The sequence below is a fragment of the Paramormyrops kingsleyae genome, chromosome 8, assembly GCF_048594095.1.
Source record: "Paramormyrops kingsleyae isolate MSU_618 chromosome 8, PKINGS_0.4, whole genome shotgun sequence".
Lineage (NCBI taxonomy): Eukaryota > Metazoa > Chordata > Actinopteri > Osteoglossiformes > Mormyridae > Paramormyrops > Paramormyrops kingsleyae.
In genome coordinates this window covers 28,860,919-28,877,944 of record NC_132804.1, presented here as the reverse complement: position 1 = coordinate 28,877,944, position 17,026 = coordinate 28,860,919, and the positions used below count along the sequence as shown (strand labels likewise).

The following is a 17,026-nucleotide window of genomic DNA, read 5'->3' as shown; positions in this document are numbered from 1 at the left end:
TTGGTGATGAAGCTATGACATACTGTTTGATTTTTGAGTAAACACTGCAAGGAACGAATGATAAGGGAATATCAAATTAGCCAATCCCAGTCTCTATTTAACAAACCCCAAGTCCCAATTAGGGATCTTTTGTCACGGCCCGGTTTTGTGTCCACTCAGAGCAGTCAGACAGTCAGGGGTCTTGCCTAGGAGCTGGACCACTGAAGGCTTACCTTGGGTTGTGATTGGCCCTAAGACTGTGTACAGTCTCGCCTGAGGATGCCATATCCTTATGGCCCTCCTGAAATGGGCAGCATGTGTCATGTATGAAACTCCACAAATACACAGTTTTGGAAATTAAAGAACACATAGAAATTAAATAAATAAACATTATGCATTTCATGATGCACAAAATGTAGCCTTACTCTAGAGTGGGTAGCATTTTATGTTGAATTGCAGAAGTAGTCTAGGTAATAATTCACATATGCAGACACTGAATGCTCTTGTAAACACCAATTCAGTTGCATCCTTTCATAAACTTTCTTATGGTCAACATCCTGTATGATAACTGTGGTGATAAGGGCGGTGAACCGTGAGGCTATGGGATGAGCTAAGCTCACCGTAAGTCTCTGCAGCAGACTGCATGGCGGCAGGACATGCAGGAAGTCATTCCGGAATTTGGAGCGGAAATGCCCGTGGAAATTGTTTGGAAACCGACAGGACATGAAAACCAGAAACCCCTTCATGTACTTAAACAGTAAACAGTACTACTCGTATTTTGTTATTGCGAATTGTTACTGATAGCAGTCTAGTGCATACACGGGTTAAATGTAGCATAGCTTAAGCAGATATTATGTAACAGATTAGTTCAGTTACTTTACATAATAGTCGGGCACATTTTCTTACATCTTTGAAGCAATATGACTATATGTAATAGGAACTTAGCTGAATTCATATTTTAATAATGTAAGTATTACGACATTTACAATTGTTAATGAATGTCCATTCGGGTCCATCAGGATTACTACAGCAATATATTACAATGGAGGGCTGTGATATCCGATACGAATATTTTTATTATTATTACATTTTTATAATAAATGATGTTCTCATTTTAAAGCCAGACCATTCATAACATATTACATGTTAATTTCCAAATGCTTGTCGAAAAAATACGTGAAAACGGAAAAGGCGAACACTGCTGATTGCTGTCAGCTAAGTGTAAAAAAGGCAGTAAGTGTATTTTTTGCGGCGTGGTCACACTCATTCCGGGTATTTGAGGGGTTACGGCTTAAATTCCCGCCCACGATGACCCCCACGTGACGAGTCGCCGATATCACGTGCCATTATCTGGCCTCAGAACCAAGCCGAAAGGTTAACCATTTGAAGGCTCGTTTTTAAGGCATGGTCGCGCAAAGCTAAAAACGAGAAATGTAAAGGAATCAATCTAATTGTGTTTTGAAAACGTCGTTTTTTGAGAAAGGTACCCGCCCCAATTTTGTATTTTTTCAGAGATATAATTAGCTAGCCATCTAGCTGCTGTAATACTCCGGTGTATTAATAATTAACGTTGTTTATTCTTCACCTGTTTGTTGTATATAGAAAATACCAAGTCGGCTACTTTATTTTATTAGAGCCGATTTTCAAATATGAATCCTAACACATGGAACATTAAAGAGATTTTAAGCATCCCACCCGCATCTGGGTAAGTAGTCCTAGACATACATATTTAAATATAATTTATTCCTAATATCTCACCTGGAATAAATAGATTATGTGAAGCAATTTTCAGATACTATTGCTGTATTTACTATGACGGGTGCTTTGAAAAGGCAGTATGTTGAATAACGGGGACTATTAGGTCTCATATGTATTAGGACGTATTGATGTAGAGGTCACGTGTTTAACCTGTTCCTGAGGTCTGTCGGTGAGTACAGTGCTGTATAGTTTGATGATCATATACACCAATGATGTTATTTGGGTCTTATTGTCCATCACTGTTCTTACAGGGTGCCCCAGAAGATTTCTAGTCTAATCCCTGCTGCCAGCGATTATTCCAGCCTGACAGACTCCCAGTTTCTCTTTGGATCACAGTTCTGGCCCGATCAGTCGCAGGGCTTGTCTGTAGAGATGAGTTTCCCATCCAGAACTTCACAGCAGAACTCAGAGGTCTTCCAGTGTCCTGTTCCTTGGGTTTTTCTGGCCAGTGTGCATTGTTTTTTTACCTTATTTTGCAGTTGCTTTTGTTTGATTATTTTTATGGCAGGCACGTAGCCAGCTGGTAAAATCATGAGTTTGAACCCCCACCCCCCTAATCAGCAAAATCTGTGGGGGGGCACCCCCCCTTAGGTCTGCACTGTCTATCAAGGGGGTCTTGTCAGTAGAGTTGTCAGACACCCCATGAAATTTATTTCGGGCTACAGGCCTGGTGGAGGGAAGCTTGAGAAGCATAAACATTATTAGACTAATAGTTATTGCTAAACATCATCTGTTTATGCTGTTTGACACATGCTTTTAGGTTAATGAATGTAGAGTTTCTACAAGCTATCAGATCAAGCCATACCTGTTTGGGGGAGATTCTCAGGACAAAAGCAAAGTGCCAGCTCTCACAGATAGTACAAACAAAGGGATACTGGAGATGTTTGAGGATGTTGAGAGGAAAGCAAAAGAGAGGGATGAGAGGTAAAGCTAAACTTAGCTTTGATCTACATTTGTAGTGTCAGAAAGGTTCAGGAGGGCTTGTATCTTTAAATTTGAGATCATTCTGGTTTATTGGATTTTTTGTAGTATTTCTTTAGAATCGCTAATAAGGAATATATCAAGTGTCAAAGCAGTAACTGAATATTAAATTCACTTATATGACAAACTTCTATACATTGATGTCTAATTTGTTTGAACCCTTGGATGCATGTGATTTTTTTCACTGAAAAAAAAATCCAGTGCTGAATTTCATTTGATCCTGTTTTTTTTAGCATGTTGACAGACCGTGTACTTCAACTGGGAAACATTATGGAAAATGTAAGTGTTGTAGGGCAGGAAAACAGGAAGAATTTTCTTCACGTGTGTGAAACTGCAGTCCTCACCGGCCTGAAGCAACTACCAGAAAGCCCTGTGGCTTGTGAGGGCTTCAGCTTGACACAACACATGTTCTTTGGACAAAACGTAATGGGTTGCTTCTGTTTTTTTCAGATAAAGCTTACTCTTAATAGCATTGATGGAAGCATAGAATCTGCCAAGAGAGTTATTCTGGAGCATTTAGATGGTCTGACAACAACAAGTAGGTTTCACTGGAAGACTTGATCCATGATGGTATGCATAATCTGTTTTTGGTGATGCGCACTGGAATGTTTCACTCTCAGGTGTGTAGCTTTTCTACTAATTTACTGACAGGCATCAATTCATCCATTCATCCACCTTTCTTCTGGCTGCTTATCCTGCCCAGCCCAGGGTTGTGGGATGGAATCAGACATTCTCTCTCAAAATATTCATTTTTTATATCCCCATAATTGAGGGGTCAATGTGTGGGACATTCAGAATCATTCACTTACTATTTGAAAAGTAGATTTTCTTTACTTGGTAAATAACCGAACCTCAAGGTTCATTGCTTGGTTACTGCCTGTCTGCTCCCTGCTTTATACTGACTACTCGGTCGCTCAGCAATGACTTGGTCAGTCCAGTAGATGGTGCTATTGTGCTGGTTTGATCAATTGTAAAAGTAAGGTTTCTGCAAAATTAAGTCTCAGTTCTGCAGTATGTGTAATTCTTACATTTTACCTGCAATGATGCAGCAGAAACATAAGTGACGCGTGAGATAGAGGAGTGGGGGATGGGTCAATATACAGACAATGGCGATAGCCCCCCCTGATGTGTCCAACCTACAACCTAAATAACAGATCCTGTTGGGCTGTTTGCTTTAGTTCAAGACCATGCAGCAATGGTGCAAAAGAGTGTGGTGTCACCTCTGGAATCATTTCTTAATGAACTGGCCTCCCTGGCACAAAAGCTCAGAGACGTGGAGGACAGAGAGACAAAGGTGTGTAGATTTTAACAGGCAAGCCGAAAAAGTCTATGGAAATAACTACCAGTGGGGTGATGCTGCTATTGGTCTACAAAAGACCTGTTATAATGGTCTAGATTGGAAATCTTGGGGGAGAGGGAACATGGTGCTGTCTGAGCTGGGTTACAAGGGTAATGTTTCTTTTAGAAGATTCTTGCTGTGTTAAATTTCTTTTGTCAACGTGTTTATGAAAGTTAGACAGCCAACATAGATATGTCACTTCAAGAAATAATTCTCATTATATTCATCTTGTGGTACCAAAGAATTACAGGTGGGGGAAGAAACTAGATACAAAAATCAAGATTATCAGCATTCCACTTAAATTAGGTTACTGTATGAATCATTGTTAGTGAAGAAGAATGGTGAACAATGAATCCAATTTAATTCAAGGAGGAAAGCGTGGGAACAGAAACATCAAACTGTCCATTTACTGCATTAGGTTAACATAAAAGTCAGTGTGCAGTAAATTATGTTTAAATGTGTTTTGTGTCCCAGATCAGTGTGGAGGTGAGTGCCCTGCATTCCTCTGTGGAGAGCCTCCATCGTGACCTAGTGAGCCTGAGAGCAGAGCATGGCAAAGAACAGTGTATGATGGGGGACATCCTGTCGCAACTCTGCACCCTGGTCTCCTCTCACAGTCTGGCAAAGCAGGTGACAGGCAGAGCAGTGCAGACCTCACCCTGCCTGTTTGAAAACTTAGTAAAGAAGAAGACCAAGTACCTTGAGGGTACGCATTTCTGTGGTCCTGAACCATTTGCTCTGGGAAAGATGGAAGACCTAGAGAAGGCGCCACAAGCTGGTGAGGCAGAGATACCCACAGAGCGTTTGGCCGACACGTTGACAGTTGGGTCAAGCAAGGAGCCCTTGCAGAAATTCTACTGTACCCGTTCTGCCAGCACACAAAGGAAGAACCAGCACAGGTCAGGCAGTATCCCAAAATGTTGTAAGGAGAATGCCCCCCCACATGATAAGAAGAGTCCACAGGTCCTTAGCTGCAAAGATAAACAAGCAGGTGTCCACAATGGGCGTATAAAGGCAAACAGACCTAAGCGAGCCCTGAGGAAAAGGCCCAGAGCCACCCCTTCTGAGACAGGAATGGCATGGACTCTGCCTACCACACAGTCTGTGGGCCTGTGCCAAGGTGCTGGCATGGGGGGGGTTCAGCCGAAAAAAGGGAATGCAGTACAAGGCCATGCTGGGTACTCAATGGCCACAGCAACTTGGGTCACAGGAAAACCACACACACTACAGACATCACCGCAAAATAAAGGTCTCTGGCAGCTGTTTAGCATCAGCGATGACTCTGATTGATTTGGGTGGGGATCTGATATTCAATCTCAATATGAGTCACCAGTTAGACAGTGATTGTTACTCAGTACTTAATACTTATTGACGCCACTATGTGTTGTTTCTGTATACACACAGAAATGTGCTGGTAAGCTGAAGGTTATTATCTCTGCTGGTAAAAGTTGCAGAATTAAGTGTGTTAAGTATAAAGTGTGCAAACAATAGAAAATGTGGCCACAGTTATTACAAATCTAATGGAAAATGTCATTTATTGGCATTAAAGATGAATGCTTTAAAAGACAGAAATTGTTTCTCAATCTCAGTTTCTGAAGTTCCCAAATATTACATAGGAGCACTAAAGTTTACCACTGAACAGTAAGGTTTTATTAAAACATTACAATCAGTGAGGACTTACGGTTGATTTATACTTTTGTGTGGAATCTGCATTGCAGAGTGGTGGCTCTGAGGCTAGGGATCTGTGCCAACAACTGGATAGTCACTGGTTCAAATCCTGAGAATTCCAGAGTGATCCTACTCTGTTGAGCCCTTGAGCAAGGCCCTTAACCTGCAGTTGCTTTGTCCTGGGTATGATGTTAATCTACATCCAGCCCTGCAAAGCAGTCCTCTAATTTACAGGGAAATTTGGTGTTGGTGGGAGGATTGGCACTCCAGTCACCAGAAAAAATTTACTTGGGTCCTTTCAGACTAGTGTGGTGCTGAGGTGCCTAACAGATGCACTGAATTTCTTTAAACGTGTCAAAACAAACTAACAAAAGAAAAGCAAAGTTTTATTTTAGGCTTCCAAAATCATTTTTGTGAAATCACAGATAACTTTGTAAAAGCACTCCATAAAAGTGAGTGTTAGTAGAGAACAGTGTATGTGTGTGTGTGTGTGTGAGTGGGTTTACCTATCCTTATGGGGACACAATGTCCCCATAACGTGATAAATATCCATTTTTTTCCCCTTATGGGGACCGGTTTCCTGGTCCCCATAAGGGAAAACTCTATTTCATAAAATTGATGACTGCTATGAAAAAACTAAAAATGCAAAAACTCTTATATTTTGTTAGGTTAATTATGGTTATGGTTAGGGCAGGGTAGGGGTTAAGGTTGTCATAGTTAGCATTAGCATTTTTCCCATTGACATGAATGAGCGGTCCCCATAAGGATATGTATACCCTACATGTGTGTATGTGTGTGTGTGTGCATGTATAAACACATGAACACGTATAACTATGAAACAAGAATTAACTTCATTTTGGTTAATCCACCATTATGACCATTGTTATCAGTGGCTCCTATGTTTATGTGTTGTGGTGGCCAAACTAGAATGGATGCAGAAGGTTTTCAAGACCTAGATATGAAAAATTAGGTAGGAGGCTTGGCTATAAAACTAAGAATGTACACCATGCAAATACTCAACTGTATAGTATCAGACATATCCTCTTAGGGGAACATTTCTATTTTCATAACCTGCACTTAAATGAAAAAGCTAGTGGACAGAATTTATGTTCGATGAAGTTTTGCTAAATCTGTATTATTCAAGTGAAGTTTTTTGTGACGTGAAAGGTTATTTTTCAGCTATATCAAGATCAGTGAAGATTGGTAAAAATGATTCCTTTACGAGTTAAAAAATTGAAGATATTTGATTTTAAAGCCACAATGGTAGGATAAAAACAGTATTATATCAACCTTACTCATTAAACTCAGTAAACTTTTATCAGCACTGAATTTGAAGTTCTGTCAAGAAGACAGAACAGATTTGTGAAATATTACCTTCTTCATTTCTGAGACCTCTGGGCCCAGAACTTCAACAAGATGTGCCTACATTATAAGGGTGCTTTCATCATTGAGATTAAACACTAGAACTACAATTTGTAAACAAAGGTTTTTTTCCAAACATGCTTTACACAAAACAGCATAATATTTAATTGTCCCATCAGTCAACGGTACATTTTAAACTGCCAAAATGGGGCAGCCCAGTCAATGTACATGTATAAACAGTTCCACCAGGAAAGGTCTTTGCAAAGGAATCTTGAGGGTGCAGTATGGGATTCACTGCAACCAGAAATCCTTATGTTGCTTTCACAATGAGGAATCCAGTGAATGGGCCCCCATAAAAAATTATATGACGTTTACCACTAAACTACCATTAACTACATGGTGTAGCACTGAGTAATGAGTGTTAGTTACGTAACAAACCTCTAAATCTGGTAAAAGTACTCATCGCATGCCATGTAGTCTTGCTGCTTCCATGCTCTGATGAATGATGAACGGATGGATGCGTCAAGCTAATGAGTGTACACAGCCAAAGCAATGTCGATTGTCCAGATGGATGTTGTACACAGTGCCAGCTTTGGTATAACAAGGGCGCCATTATGCTAGTCCAGACTCCTAGGTGCATCACTCATCTGAAGCATCTGAGGGTGGGGCCACAAGATTGCGAGGGTTGAGGTTGGCCACCAGGCATACGTCATAGTTGTCGTGCATCAGGACACGCCGTGCCACCATAGTCCACACTTTCTCCCATGGATCGAGTTCTATGATGTCCTTGATGATGGCGTCATGCCGATCTAAGAGGAAAGGTTTGGAATACTGTCTGACCAAACCTTTAGCAACCTCAGCACTTAGGGCTCTATTAGACTTAGGGGGATATTTACTTTAGTCAAGTGTTTCGCTGTACACTCTATACAATATCAAACTTCCCCAAAATGTAGATTTCCAGCACTAAAACTGAACATCATAAGAACATAAGAAATTTACAAACGAGAGGAGGCCATTCGGCCCATCAAGCTCATTTGGGGAGAATTTAACTAATAGCTCAGAGTTGTTAAAATCTTATCTACCTCCGATTTAAAGGAACCCAAGGTTTGCACTACACTAACAGAAAGACTATTCCATACTCTAACTACATGCTGTGTAAAGAAGTGCTTTATCAAAATGTTCAACTGCTAATTTCCACCTATGGCCTCAAGTTCTAGTATTTAAACTAATATTGAGGTAACTATTTGGCTGAACAGCATCCAGACCTGTTTGAATCTTATATACCTGGATCATGTCCCCCTTTAGTCTCCTTTGCTCGAGGCTGAACAGATTCAGCTCAGCTAACCTCTCCTCATAAGACATTCCTCTAGGACCAGGAATCATTCTTGTAGTCCTACGTTGCACCCTTTCCAAGGCAGCAATGACCTTCTTAAGGTATGGTGACCAAATGTACAATATTCTAGGTGGGGTCTTACCAAGGAATTGTATAATTGTATAATCGTAACGTCCCCTCCCTTGATTTAAACTCCACACACCTAAAGATGTAACCCAATATCCTATTTGGGCATCAAAACCTTGTGACATTGACCTTTATGACACTGGAGAATTGTTTATTTTGAACTGAGCTAATAGAATTACAATTTATCATTTAAAAAATCTAATCTCATGAATAGACATGCATTTTATGTCTTTCATTGATACTTATCAAGTTGATTACTAATAAAATCTTGTTCCACAACAGGTGAAATGATAAATATTAAAGTCTTAGGGTGTTAAACTATCAAGGATATGCTCACGATGAGGGTGGCACCTGGGGTCATGTGATGATTGTATGGCACGGTGCTTACCAGCCCCCCTGTAAAAGCCACACACGTAGAGTTTGCCTCCTGCAGCCCCTGCATTGGATGCCCCACTGCGCAGGGAGAGGAGCGGATAGGGCAGCCGGGGTCCCTCTCTCCAGAAGTCCCCATCAGGGTTGTAAATCTCCACGACATCAAGGCAGCGGCGTGATTGTCCACGGTCAGCTCCTTCACAGCCAATGCCCCCTACAGGGGCAACAGCACATTGGGATTGGTTGTCATTGAGGTGTTCTTGCCAGAGAAGCTGGGGGTGGTGTGGGACTCAGTAAGTTAGGATTCTGTGCCTGTGATTGGAAGGGCGCCGTTTCAAATCCCACTGTCAGCAGATTAATGTCACCATCGGACCCCTTAATCCCCCAGCCGCTCCAGAGACTTTCTGATCCTACTAAATCAATAGTGCGTCACTCTGGATAACAGCGTATGATCAATAAATAAAATGTAGAAGCTGTAGGACCTAGATGTCTTTCTCAAAGCTAAAGTCTTAGCAAAAAAGATTCTGATTCTGGACAGGGATCAAACCCCTCAGTTACTGATATCTAATGACCCGTTTTCAGAGTGAACTGTAGAATAGAATGGAAATTTATTGATCTATGGGGGAAAATTTCTTTGTCCAATAGCACAGAAAGAAATACAACAATGGATAAAATAAGTAGAAAATAAATACAGCAGGATAACGTATGTAAAAAGACAATAAATATTCAAGGGAAAAGGCATTGAATCAATAAATAAACAGGAAAAACCATGCAAAACAGTGTACCGCTATGGTGAAATAGTACAAAAAATGATGTTGTGCAAATGGAAGTTGGCTATACACAAGCTGGGGTGTAGCTTGAGATTCTGGCCCCCTTGATGAAATGTCACTTTGGCCCCCCCTGCCAATCTTACGCATAATTTTACATATTCAAGGCCTCTGTCAGGTGCTGGGCTCCCTGAATCTGCCAAGGTATCCATGCCTTTATTTTGTACAGAGTTCAAGTATATCTTCATGCAATATACTTCAAAATAATCTTCTCTGTTAAGATCAGACGCTTATCACTGTTGCCCCCAGGCCTCCCCCTCACCCAGCACGTAGACCTCCCCGTTCAGCACCACCACGCTGCAGCGGTACTTGGAGAACTTCATGGACCTACGCTCCTCCCACTTGTTTGCCTCGGGGTCATACTGGAACATGCGATTGCTCAGGCGGTCGGGCTCGTCATCTGGCCTGTCACACTGCAGAGACGGGAGTGGAACGGGGCAGTGACGGGGATAACCAGGTGTGGAATGGGAAGGGGGACGGAGGGGGGGCTTGATTAGGGTCTGAATACAGTCAGTCTTGAATGCAGATTCATCTCAGTAATGTGTAAGTGTTTCTATAATTTTGCTTCAAAAATCAGTGTACTCTTTTTCTCAGCACAGTTAAAAGCACAGAATCTAAATTAAAGAACACATTTAAACAAAGCTGGGGAAAAATGCAGCTTGGTACACAATATGAAAGAAAAATCCATATTACTGCTTCATTTCATATTCATCTTATATAATTTATGTTACTGTTAATTATAAAAATTCTGATTTGATATAAGCAATTATGAAGTATGGAATTGGCATTAACAAATGAAATGAACCAGGTTTCTTTTGATTTACTCCAAGGATTGATATTTTTCATTCAGACATTAAAAGTTCAAATCAGGTACCACAAATATAACTAAATAAACTGAGTGTTGTGCAATTATTCCATTTCAAGCCATTACCTGTGGTGTCCTGCCTCCCAGCACATAAAGACAGCCCTTCAAGCTGACAGCACAGTGACAAGCCAATGGCATTGGCAGTGGGGCGGAGTTTCTCCAGGGCCCGCCTTTCAGGGACCAGCGCTCCACGCTATTGGTTATGAGGTACTGGTTCTTCAGCTTCATCTGGCCCCCCAACAGGTAGAGAGTGTCGCCCAAAGTGCCAAGAGCGTACATATCCCGATACTCCACTGAGCAGAGCTTCTCCCAGGTGCCCTGTGCTGATGCCTTGTACCTGCGATAGCAAGTAAATGTGACAGAGGGTGTAATTACTTCATTCATTAATTGAATTATTTAGACCTTCGTTGCCCAAGTATCTCTAACCATGAGCGATTGTGACAATTCACTATCAGCATGATTGTCTCACAAGCAAGTCCATCCCTGAATTGGACACTATACCCGTTCATCCGAATTGGTCCCTAAGTTGCCTTCGTGACTTGCCACCGTCACCTTCTCACTCAGTATGTTGGTCACACTTCCTGTCTGCTCACTCTTACCTGCAGATATCCACAGTTCTGTTCTTCTGCCGGGCCATTCTGCGGGCCCCTGCCTCCCCAGCCACCACGATCTGGTTGTCCTCAGTCACCACGCCGGCGCACACACAGCCCAGCACTTCGCCGTAGCGGGGTGAGGTGATGAAGAGGGTGCGCCCAGTGGTGGGGGCGTAGCAGAAGCTATAGTCGCAGTAGCTGCCCTGCCGTGACCTGATGCCCAGGCCGTCGTTTCCAATACAGAGCAGCACGTCAGTGGTCTCCATGCCGTATCGCAGCTTCAGGCGCCGCGGTGCCGCAGCAGGATGCTGCCGGGCCGCCTCCAGGGCCTGCTCCACCATCTCCAGGCACTCAGCGTCCCCCAGCAGCACCGTGCTCCTCCGCATTGCCTCTCGCAGGAAGTCGGGTGCCACTAGAGGGAGCCGTACGCGGCGCAGAAGCTCAGCGAGGTGTGTAGCCCTCTCGGCCCGCCGGTGGTCCACCCAACGCAGCACCATGTCCAGGATGCTCTCCTCGCGTGTGACGTTGAGGTCGTCTGAGCCGACCAGTGGCAGCAGCTGGTGCACCTCCAGCTCCAGCACCTCCTCTTGCAGGCAAACCTCGGCAAAATGTTGCCGCAGATACCGCTGCGCCAGATCAGCCAGCTCCTCAGCGCCCAGCTCCCGAGCGTAGTAATATACACCCAGGCAGTTGGAGGCGTCCATGTGGTCGATCATATGCTGCTGGCACTGCTTGAACACATCATCCATCTGCAGCAGGAAGGCGACAGTGGAGACGCCCTGCACGTTGGTGTTGGTGAGGGGCAGCTCTGCCAGATACATGTAGTCGAGCAGGAGGCCCAGGCTCTCAGCAGGCGTGTCCCGCAGCACCACCTCTCGCTGGCCGCACTCGCTCAGGCCGCAGGTGAACATGACCCGGAAGTAGGGGCTGAAGGCACACAGGACCACGCGGTGGCAAGGGAAGTAGACATCCTCGGCCACCAGGACCACATCGGTCAGCTCACCCGTCTCACGCATCGTCCACAGCTGCTCCAGAAGCGCAAGGCCGTGCTTGTTTTTGGGATCCATGGCTCACGACAGCAAAAAGATACTCAAAAAGATGAAATAAACAAAATAAACAATTAAACAAATTCACTACACAGCTCGGTCACCTAATGAGATCGGCTCCTCTTTAGGGAAATCTGAAACTAGGTCAAAATGAGGTCACTGTGTGGTTTATTATAAACATCCCCAACTTCACCGACCATTAAGAATTGCCTACTCTCTTCTGTTTTCTACACTTAACATCTTACAGCTTTTCTCACTGCCAATGTGTTAGAATGTAAACAAATAATTTACAAATGTCACAAACTTATGTCTGAAGGACATACCAGTCTTGCAAGTTGTTTAGACCAAGCAATACAGAATTTCGTATATTGAGACCTGCAAGAGAAAAAGGTCACTGTAAGACTGTCAGTAAATATAGCGACACAAAAAGAGTATTTTAGTAACATTATGTCATCGTTAGCTTCTCAATGCTTTAATTAGTTCTTGATGGGGGTTTGATCTCAGTGACTTCTTTAAAGAATGCCAGACAAAGCCCCCAAACAAAGCATCGAACTGAGGTGTCCTTCTGTGTTAGGAGCTGGTCAAGATAGTTCAGGGGAATCCTGGCACGTTCTATGTTAAAGTAAGAGGCATAAGTACACAAAGTATGGCACTACAAGCATGCTTCAGTAAGGTGAGCGGGACATGAAGCACACCCTACCAGCCTTTCCTTTGTTTTCGTGGTCAATCAGTCTTTGTTGGACGAAGGTGGCATCGCATTTCTTTACGTACGGCAATGGAGCAACGGAGAACAGGGCTTAAAACTTTCCTGACGCATCGCAGACTGTTTACAGACATTAGCCAGCTCTTAGTTGCAGCAGAGCTTTAAATAGACTGCAATGTGCACTCGTTCGAAATGCCGAGCAGGCCAGAAACCATCCTGTGTATTTGCTGTCGTTTATTTAAAGTTTAATAATCAGCCAATGGGAGTCACACAGAGGAGCAAACTGTATTTTTTTTTCTAATGCATAGGTCATTTTTCAATGTTTAAGTCTTATGATAATGCAACGTCATACTATCAGGAAAAAAAGTACCAATTTGTATCTTTGGTACAATCACTTGTGTGCCATAGCTGTAGGTCAATGTATCTTTTAAGGTACAGAAATAGACTCTGAGGAGCATTTGTTTTACCGTAGGGGGCACATTAATGTTGTTTGTACCTTGGGGAACAAAATTGTCCCCGGGCTGTACCCATTTTTCTGACAGTGCATGAGAACGAGATCAAGTTTCATGACATTCGTCTCTTAAACTGGTGGAGTTCCCTGTCTTATAATCTTTTTTAGGCAAATAATAGCATGTGTCCATTTAAATGCAATAAAACCAGAAAAAACACAACAGTCACACTTGACTAATCCCTTAAGAACATATTCATAGGAGCTAATATATAGTGGTAAAGGCAACAGTGTTTTATTGTTTATTTTACTATTTAATAAAGTGATGCTGTCACCAGTTTCAACATTCCAAATCCATTAAAAACCTTTCTATGTCGTAATGGAATCTGACTGAAATGTATAATTTGCTACGGTCAACAGATCAGAGTCAAAGATCAGCTCCTCAGTCGGAAAGTAATGGTCAATCCGCTCTTCCATTTATTAATGAAAATATTAACAGTTGGTCATTGTTCCGGAAAGAAGCCGCAGAAGACCTGCTGACAGGTGTTCACGAGTTTTAGATAAACCCCGCAGTAATATAAGTGATTGGAAGATGAAAGGGTGAGTGAATGGATGGAGTGAGTCTGTAAGAAATAATGTTTAAAAAATACCATGGAAATTAGGGATGGTAAGATTCACCGATTCGCAACGGATAAACGTTCACGATGTGACTGCCCCGATTTAAAAGTGTGCGCCGAATACAATCTGGAATAAACTCGTTATACATCTTTGCATCGGTAAAATACGATTTACGTAGAATAGTGAGGTAAATCATTTAATTTCGTATTAATTATTTAGCTCACAACGGAGTTAACGTTTTGGGGTGATAACTCTGCTTCCAGACGACAGGATCATATATATACTTTTAGGGGAATATTTTTGAGCCATCCGTTTGTTTAAATGTTGAACCATATTTGGCAATGAGACAGATGGACGTTTATTTGGTTCATTTGAAAGATTTTGATTAAATGTAGTATGTTTAGCGGTTTTCAAAATTACACACATTTCACCAAGTCGCGGTGTCTGCTATGTTAAAGTTAATTAGTTCTTTCGGTGCACTTAAGTATAACCAAGTGTAACAAAGTTATTTTGACATCTATAATTACTCAAAATTCTTATTAAAATCCTGGTAGTTATGAGTAGGACAGTGAACACTAACTCCCAGAAGGCCTTGCTTCATGGCGCCTCTCGCAGGTATAAAAAGGGGCATGACGTGTTCCCTCTTCCTCTTTTTTCCTTTGTCTCTTCGGGGAAGAGGTAACTTGGCTCTCATTAACCCAATCTAAAGAAAAATAATCCTTTTATTATTATATAAATACCTGCTATAAAAGTTAATACATATCATTGTTAATATGTATATATTACCTTGCATTCTGATGTATTTTTCGTTGTGGGGGCGAACATGAGCAGTGAGCGAGCTGCCGCGTGTCGGGATTGATTCGTGGGTTCTTCCTGTTCATTACCAGGTATGCGTTTTTTATAATTTTTGGTTTTATTTTTTTATATATATTCAGGTATATCGGTAATCCTCCGTGGCTTCCCTCTTTTTTCCTTTGTCTCTTCGGGGAAGAGTGAGCGAGCTGCCGCGTGTCGGGATTGATTCGTGGGTTCTTCCTGTTCATTACCAGAGAGAGAATAAACGGACGTCGGATACCGAGTCCAGCAAAGGCCCCACGGTGTCGGCTTCCTTTTTCCCGCACCCACACACCACAAGGAAAAGAAGTACACAACGCAGAGTGAGAGGATCAGCTCTTGGAATTTCCACCGGGATCTATAGCTGGACTCGCTTAGCACGATCGGGCGGTAAATTAAGACCCGAGCGAGACCGGTTACACAAGCCAGTATACGTGTTATAATTTTGTTGTATTTGCCTATGTTTTATGGAGCCAACACGGAAAAGTTTAATTTGTGACTACAGCAAATTTGCGCCCAAAAGCAAGCTCTCGTTTGTGTCTGTGAAGGCAGAAGAATCACCAACGCGTTCTTATGCGTATTGGAAAGTGAGGAAGAATCTTTAATACAGTCCTAAGTTTGCTCGTTTGTTTGTTTTTTGCTAAGCTGTTTTTTATAGTAAAAAGTCTTTAGTTTTATTTTGTTAAGTCATATTCACCTCCAGACTGTATTCACCATCACCCCCCTGCCCTAGGCCTGTACAGTGGCCTGGAGTTATCAAGAAGCAGCACATCCAGGGTTATATCTATATATAGTTAATAGTTGAGACCCTATGCCTTAATTATTTAGAAATCTGACCAATAATTTCTGACCAATAATGTTATATTTAGATTGATTCCCCTTCTCTAAACTGCTTCTCAAACACACTCTCATTTTCAGTTCTTCACTGCTGTCAGTGGTCAATTCTCTGCAAGTCTCATGGCCTGCTTGGAGTTGGAGGCATGTCCCATGATGCATCGCATCGTATGTCGAATTGCAGTGCATCGCAATAGGGGTGAATCGTATTGTTTTGGCATAGTAATTACTTCATAAGTATTTTTAATGTATTGGATGATTGGCGGTGCATCGAGATGTTTATCGCCTCGCCTCAGAAATGGAGATGCATATCCCTAATAGAAATACATGATGTTGCCATCTGCTGTTGCCAAGTATGGCTCTCTGTTTGTAGTCCTCTGTGGACTGCATGGTCATCACAGACTATTCGTCCTGTTTTGTGCATTGGGGGTTCAGTGGTAGAATTTCTGGGAAGCCTTTCCACAGGTTTATGTGTATCTGTGGAAATTTTCTCCAGTTCAACCAGAAGAGCATTTGTGAGTCCAGGCACTGATTTTGAGTCTGAAGGCTTGCCTTGCAATCTGTGTTCTAGTTAATCTCAAAGGTGTTTGATGGGGCTGAGGTCAGGGTTTTGTGTGGGTCAGTCAAATTCTTCTACACCAAATTCACCCAACCACTGGGGCACAGTTATGCTGGAACAGAAAAGGACCTTTCCCAAACTGTTGTAAATATATAATTGTCCAAGATGTCTTGGTAGGCTGAAGTATTAAGAGTTCCCTTTACTGGAACTAAGAGACATAGCCCATCCCCTGAAAAACAACCCCATACCATTATCCCTTCTCCACCAAACTTTACTGTTGGCACAAAGCAGTCAAGCAGGTAATGTTCTCCTCGCATCTGCCAAAAACAGACTCGTCCATCACCAGACATAGAAGCATGATCTGTCACTCCACAGTACATATCCACTGCTCCAGAGTCCAGTGGTGGTGTGCTTTACACCACTCCATCCAACACTTGGCATTACACTTGGATGGCTTGCATGCAGCTGCTCAGCCATGGAATCCCATTCCATGAAGCTCCCAGTGCACAGTGTGCTGGGGTTAATGCCAAAGGAAGTTTGGAACTCTGCAGTTATTAAGTCAACAGAACGTTGGCAACTTTTACACACTATGTTCCTCAGCACTAGGCGACCCCGCTCTGTTACTTTACGTGATCTGCCACTTCGTGGCTGAGTTTCTGTTGTTCCTAAATGCTTCCATTTTGCAATAATACCACTTATATTTAACCATGGAATATCTAGCAGGGAGTAAATTTCATGAGCTGACTTATTGCAAAGGTGGCATCCTACAACAGTACTTGAA

General features: G+C 42.4%; 2 protein-coding genes across 5 annotated transcripts; one reads left to right on the top strand and one right to left on the bottom strand.

Moving 5' to 3' along the window:
• The first annotated feature begins 1,101 nt into the window (after positions 1–1,101).
• ccdc36 (coiled-coil domain containing 36) lies at positions 1,102–5,632 on the top strand. 3 transcript variants are annotated; one of them, XM_023835950.2, is made up of 8 exons: positions 1,106–1,462; positions 1,614–1,684; positions 1,989–2,148; positions 2,498–2,661; positions 2,952–2,997; positions 3,169–3,256; positions 3,897–4,012; positions 4,532–5,632. In XM_023835950.2, exons 2-8 carry the CDS (start codon positions 1,629–1,631, stop codon positions 5,345–5,347), a joined length of 1,446 nt encoding a protein of 481 aa, XP_023691718.2. In that variant the 5' UTR covers positions 1,106–1,462; positions 1,614–1,628; the 3' UTR covers positions 5,348–5,632. The 3 variants fall into 3 exon arrangements, with proteins under 3 accessions (XP_072571725.1, XP_023691718.2, XP_023691717.2); XM_023835949.2 differs by having other exon boundaries at positions 1,108–1,462; positions 1,582–1,684; positions 4,532–5,631; XM_072715624.1 differs by lacking the exon at positions 3,897–4,012 and having other exon boundaries at positions 1,102–1,462; positions 1,582–1,684.
• Positions 5,633–7,228: 1,596 nt separating this feature from the next.
• kbtbd12 (kelch repeat and BTB (POZ) domain containing 12) lies at positions 7,229–13,135 on the bottom strand. 2 transcript variants are annotated; one of them, XM_023835919.2, is made up of 7 exons: positions 12,950–13,135; positions 12,573–12,624; positions 11,210–12,292; positions 10,677–10,947; positions 10,008–10,158; positions 8,935–9,132; positions 7,229–7,896 (listed from the first exon to the last, which is right to left on the bottom strand). In XM_023835919.2, exons 3-7 carry the CDS (start codon positions 12,268–12,270, stop codon positions 7,727–7,729), a joined length of 1,851 nt encoding a protein of 616 aa, XP_023691687.2. In that variant the 5' UTR covers positions 12,271–12,292; positions 12,573–12,624; positions 12,950–13,135; the 3' UTR covers positions 7,229–7,726. The 2 variants fall into 2 exon arrangements, with proteins under 2 accessions (XP_023691687.2, XP_072571724.1); XM_072715623.1 differs by having other exon boundaries at positions 11,210–12,624.
• Between the last annotated feature and the right edge of the window lie 3,891 nt (positions 13,136–17,026).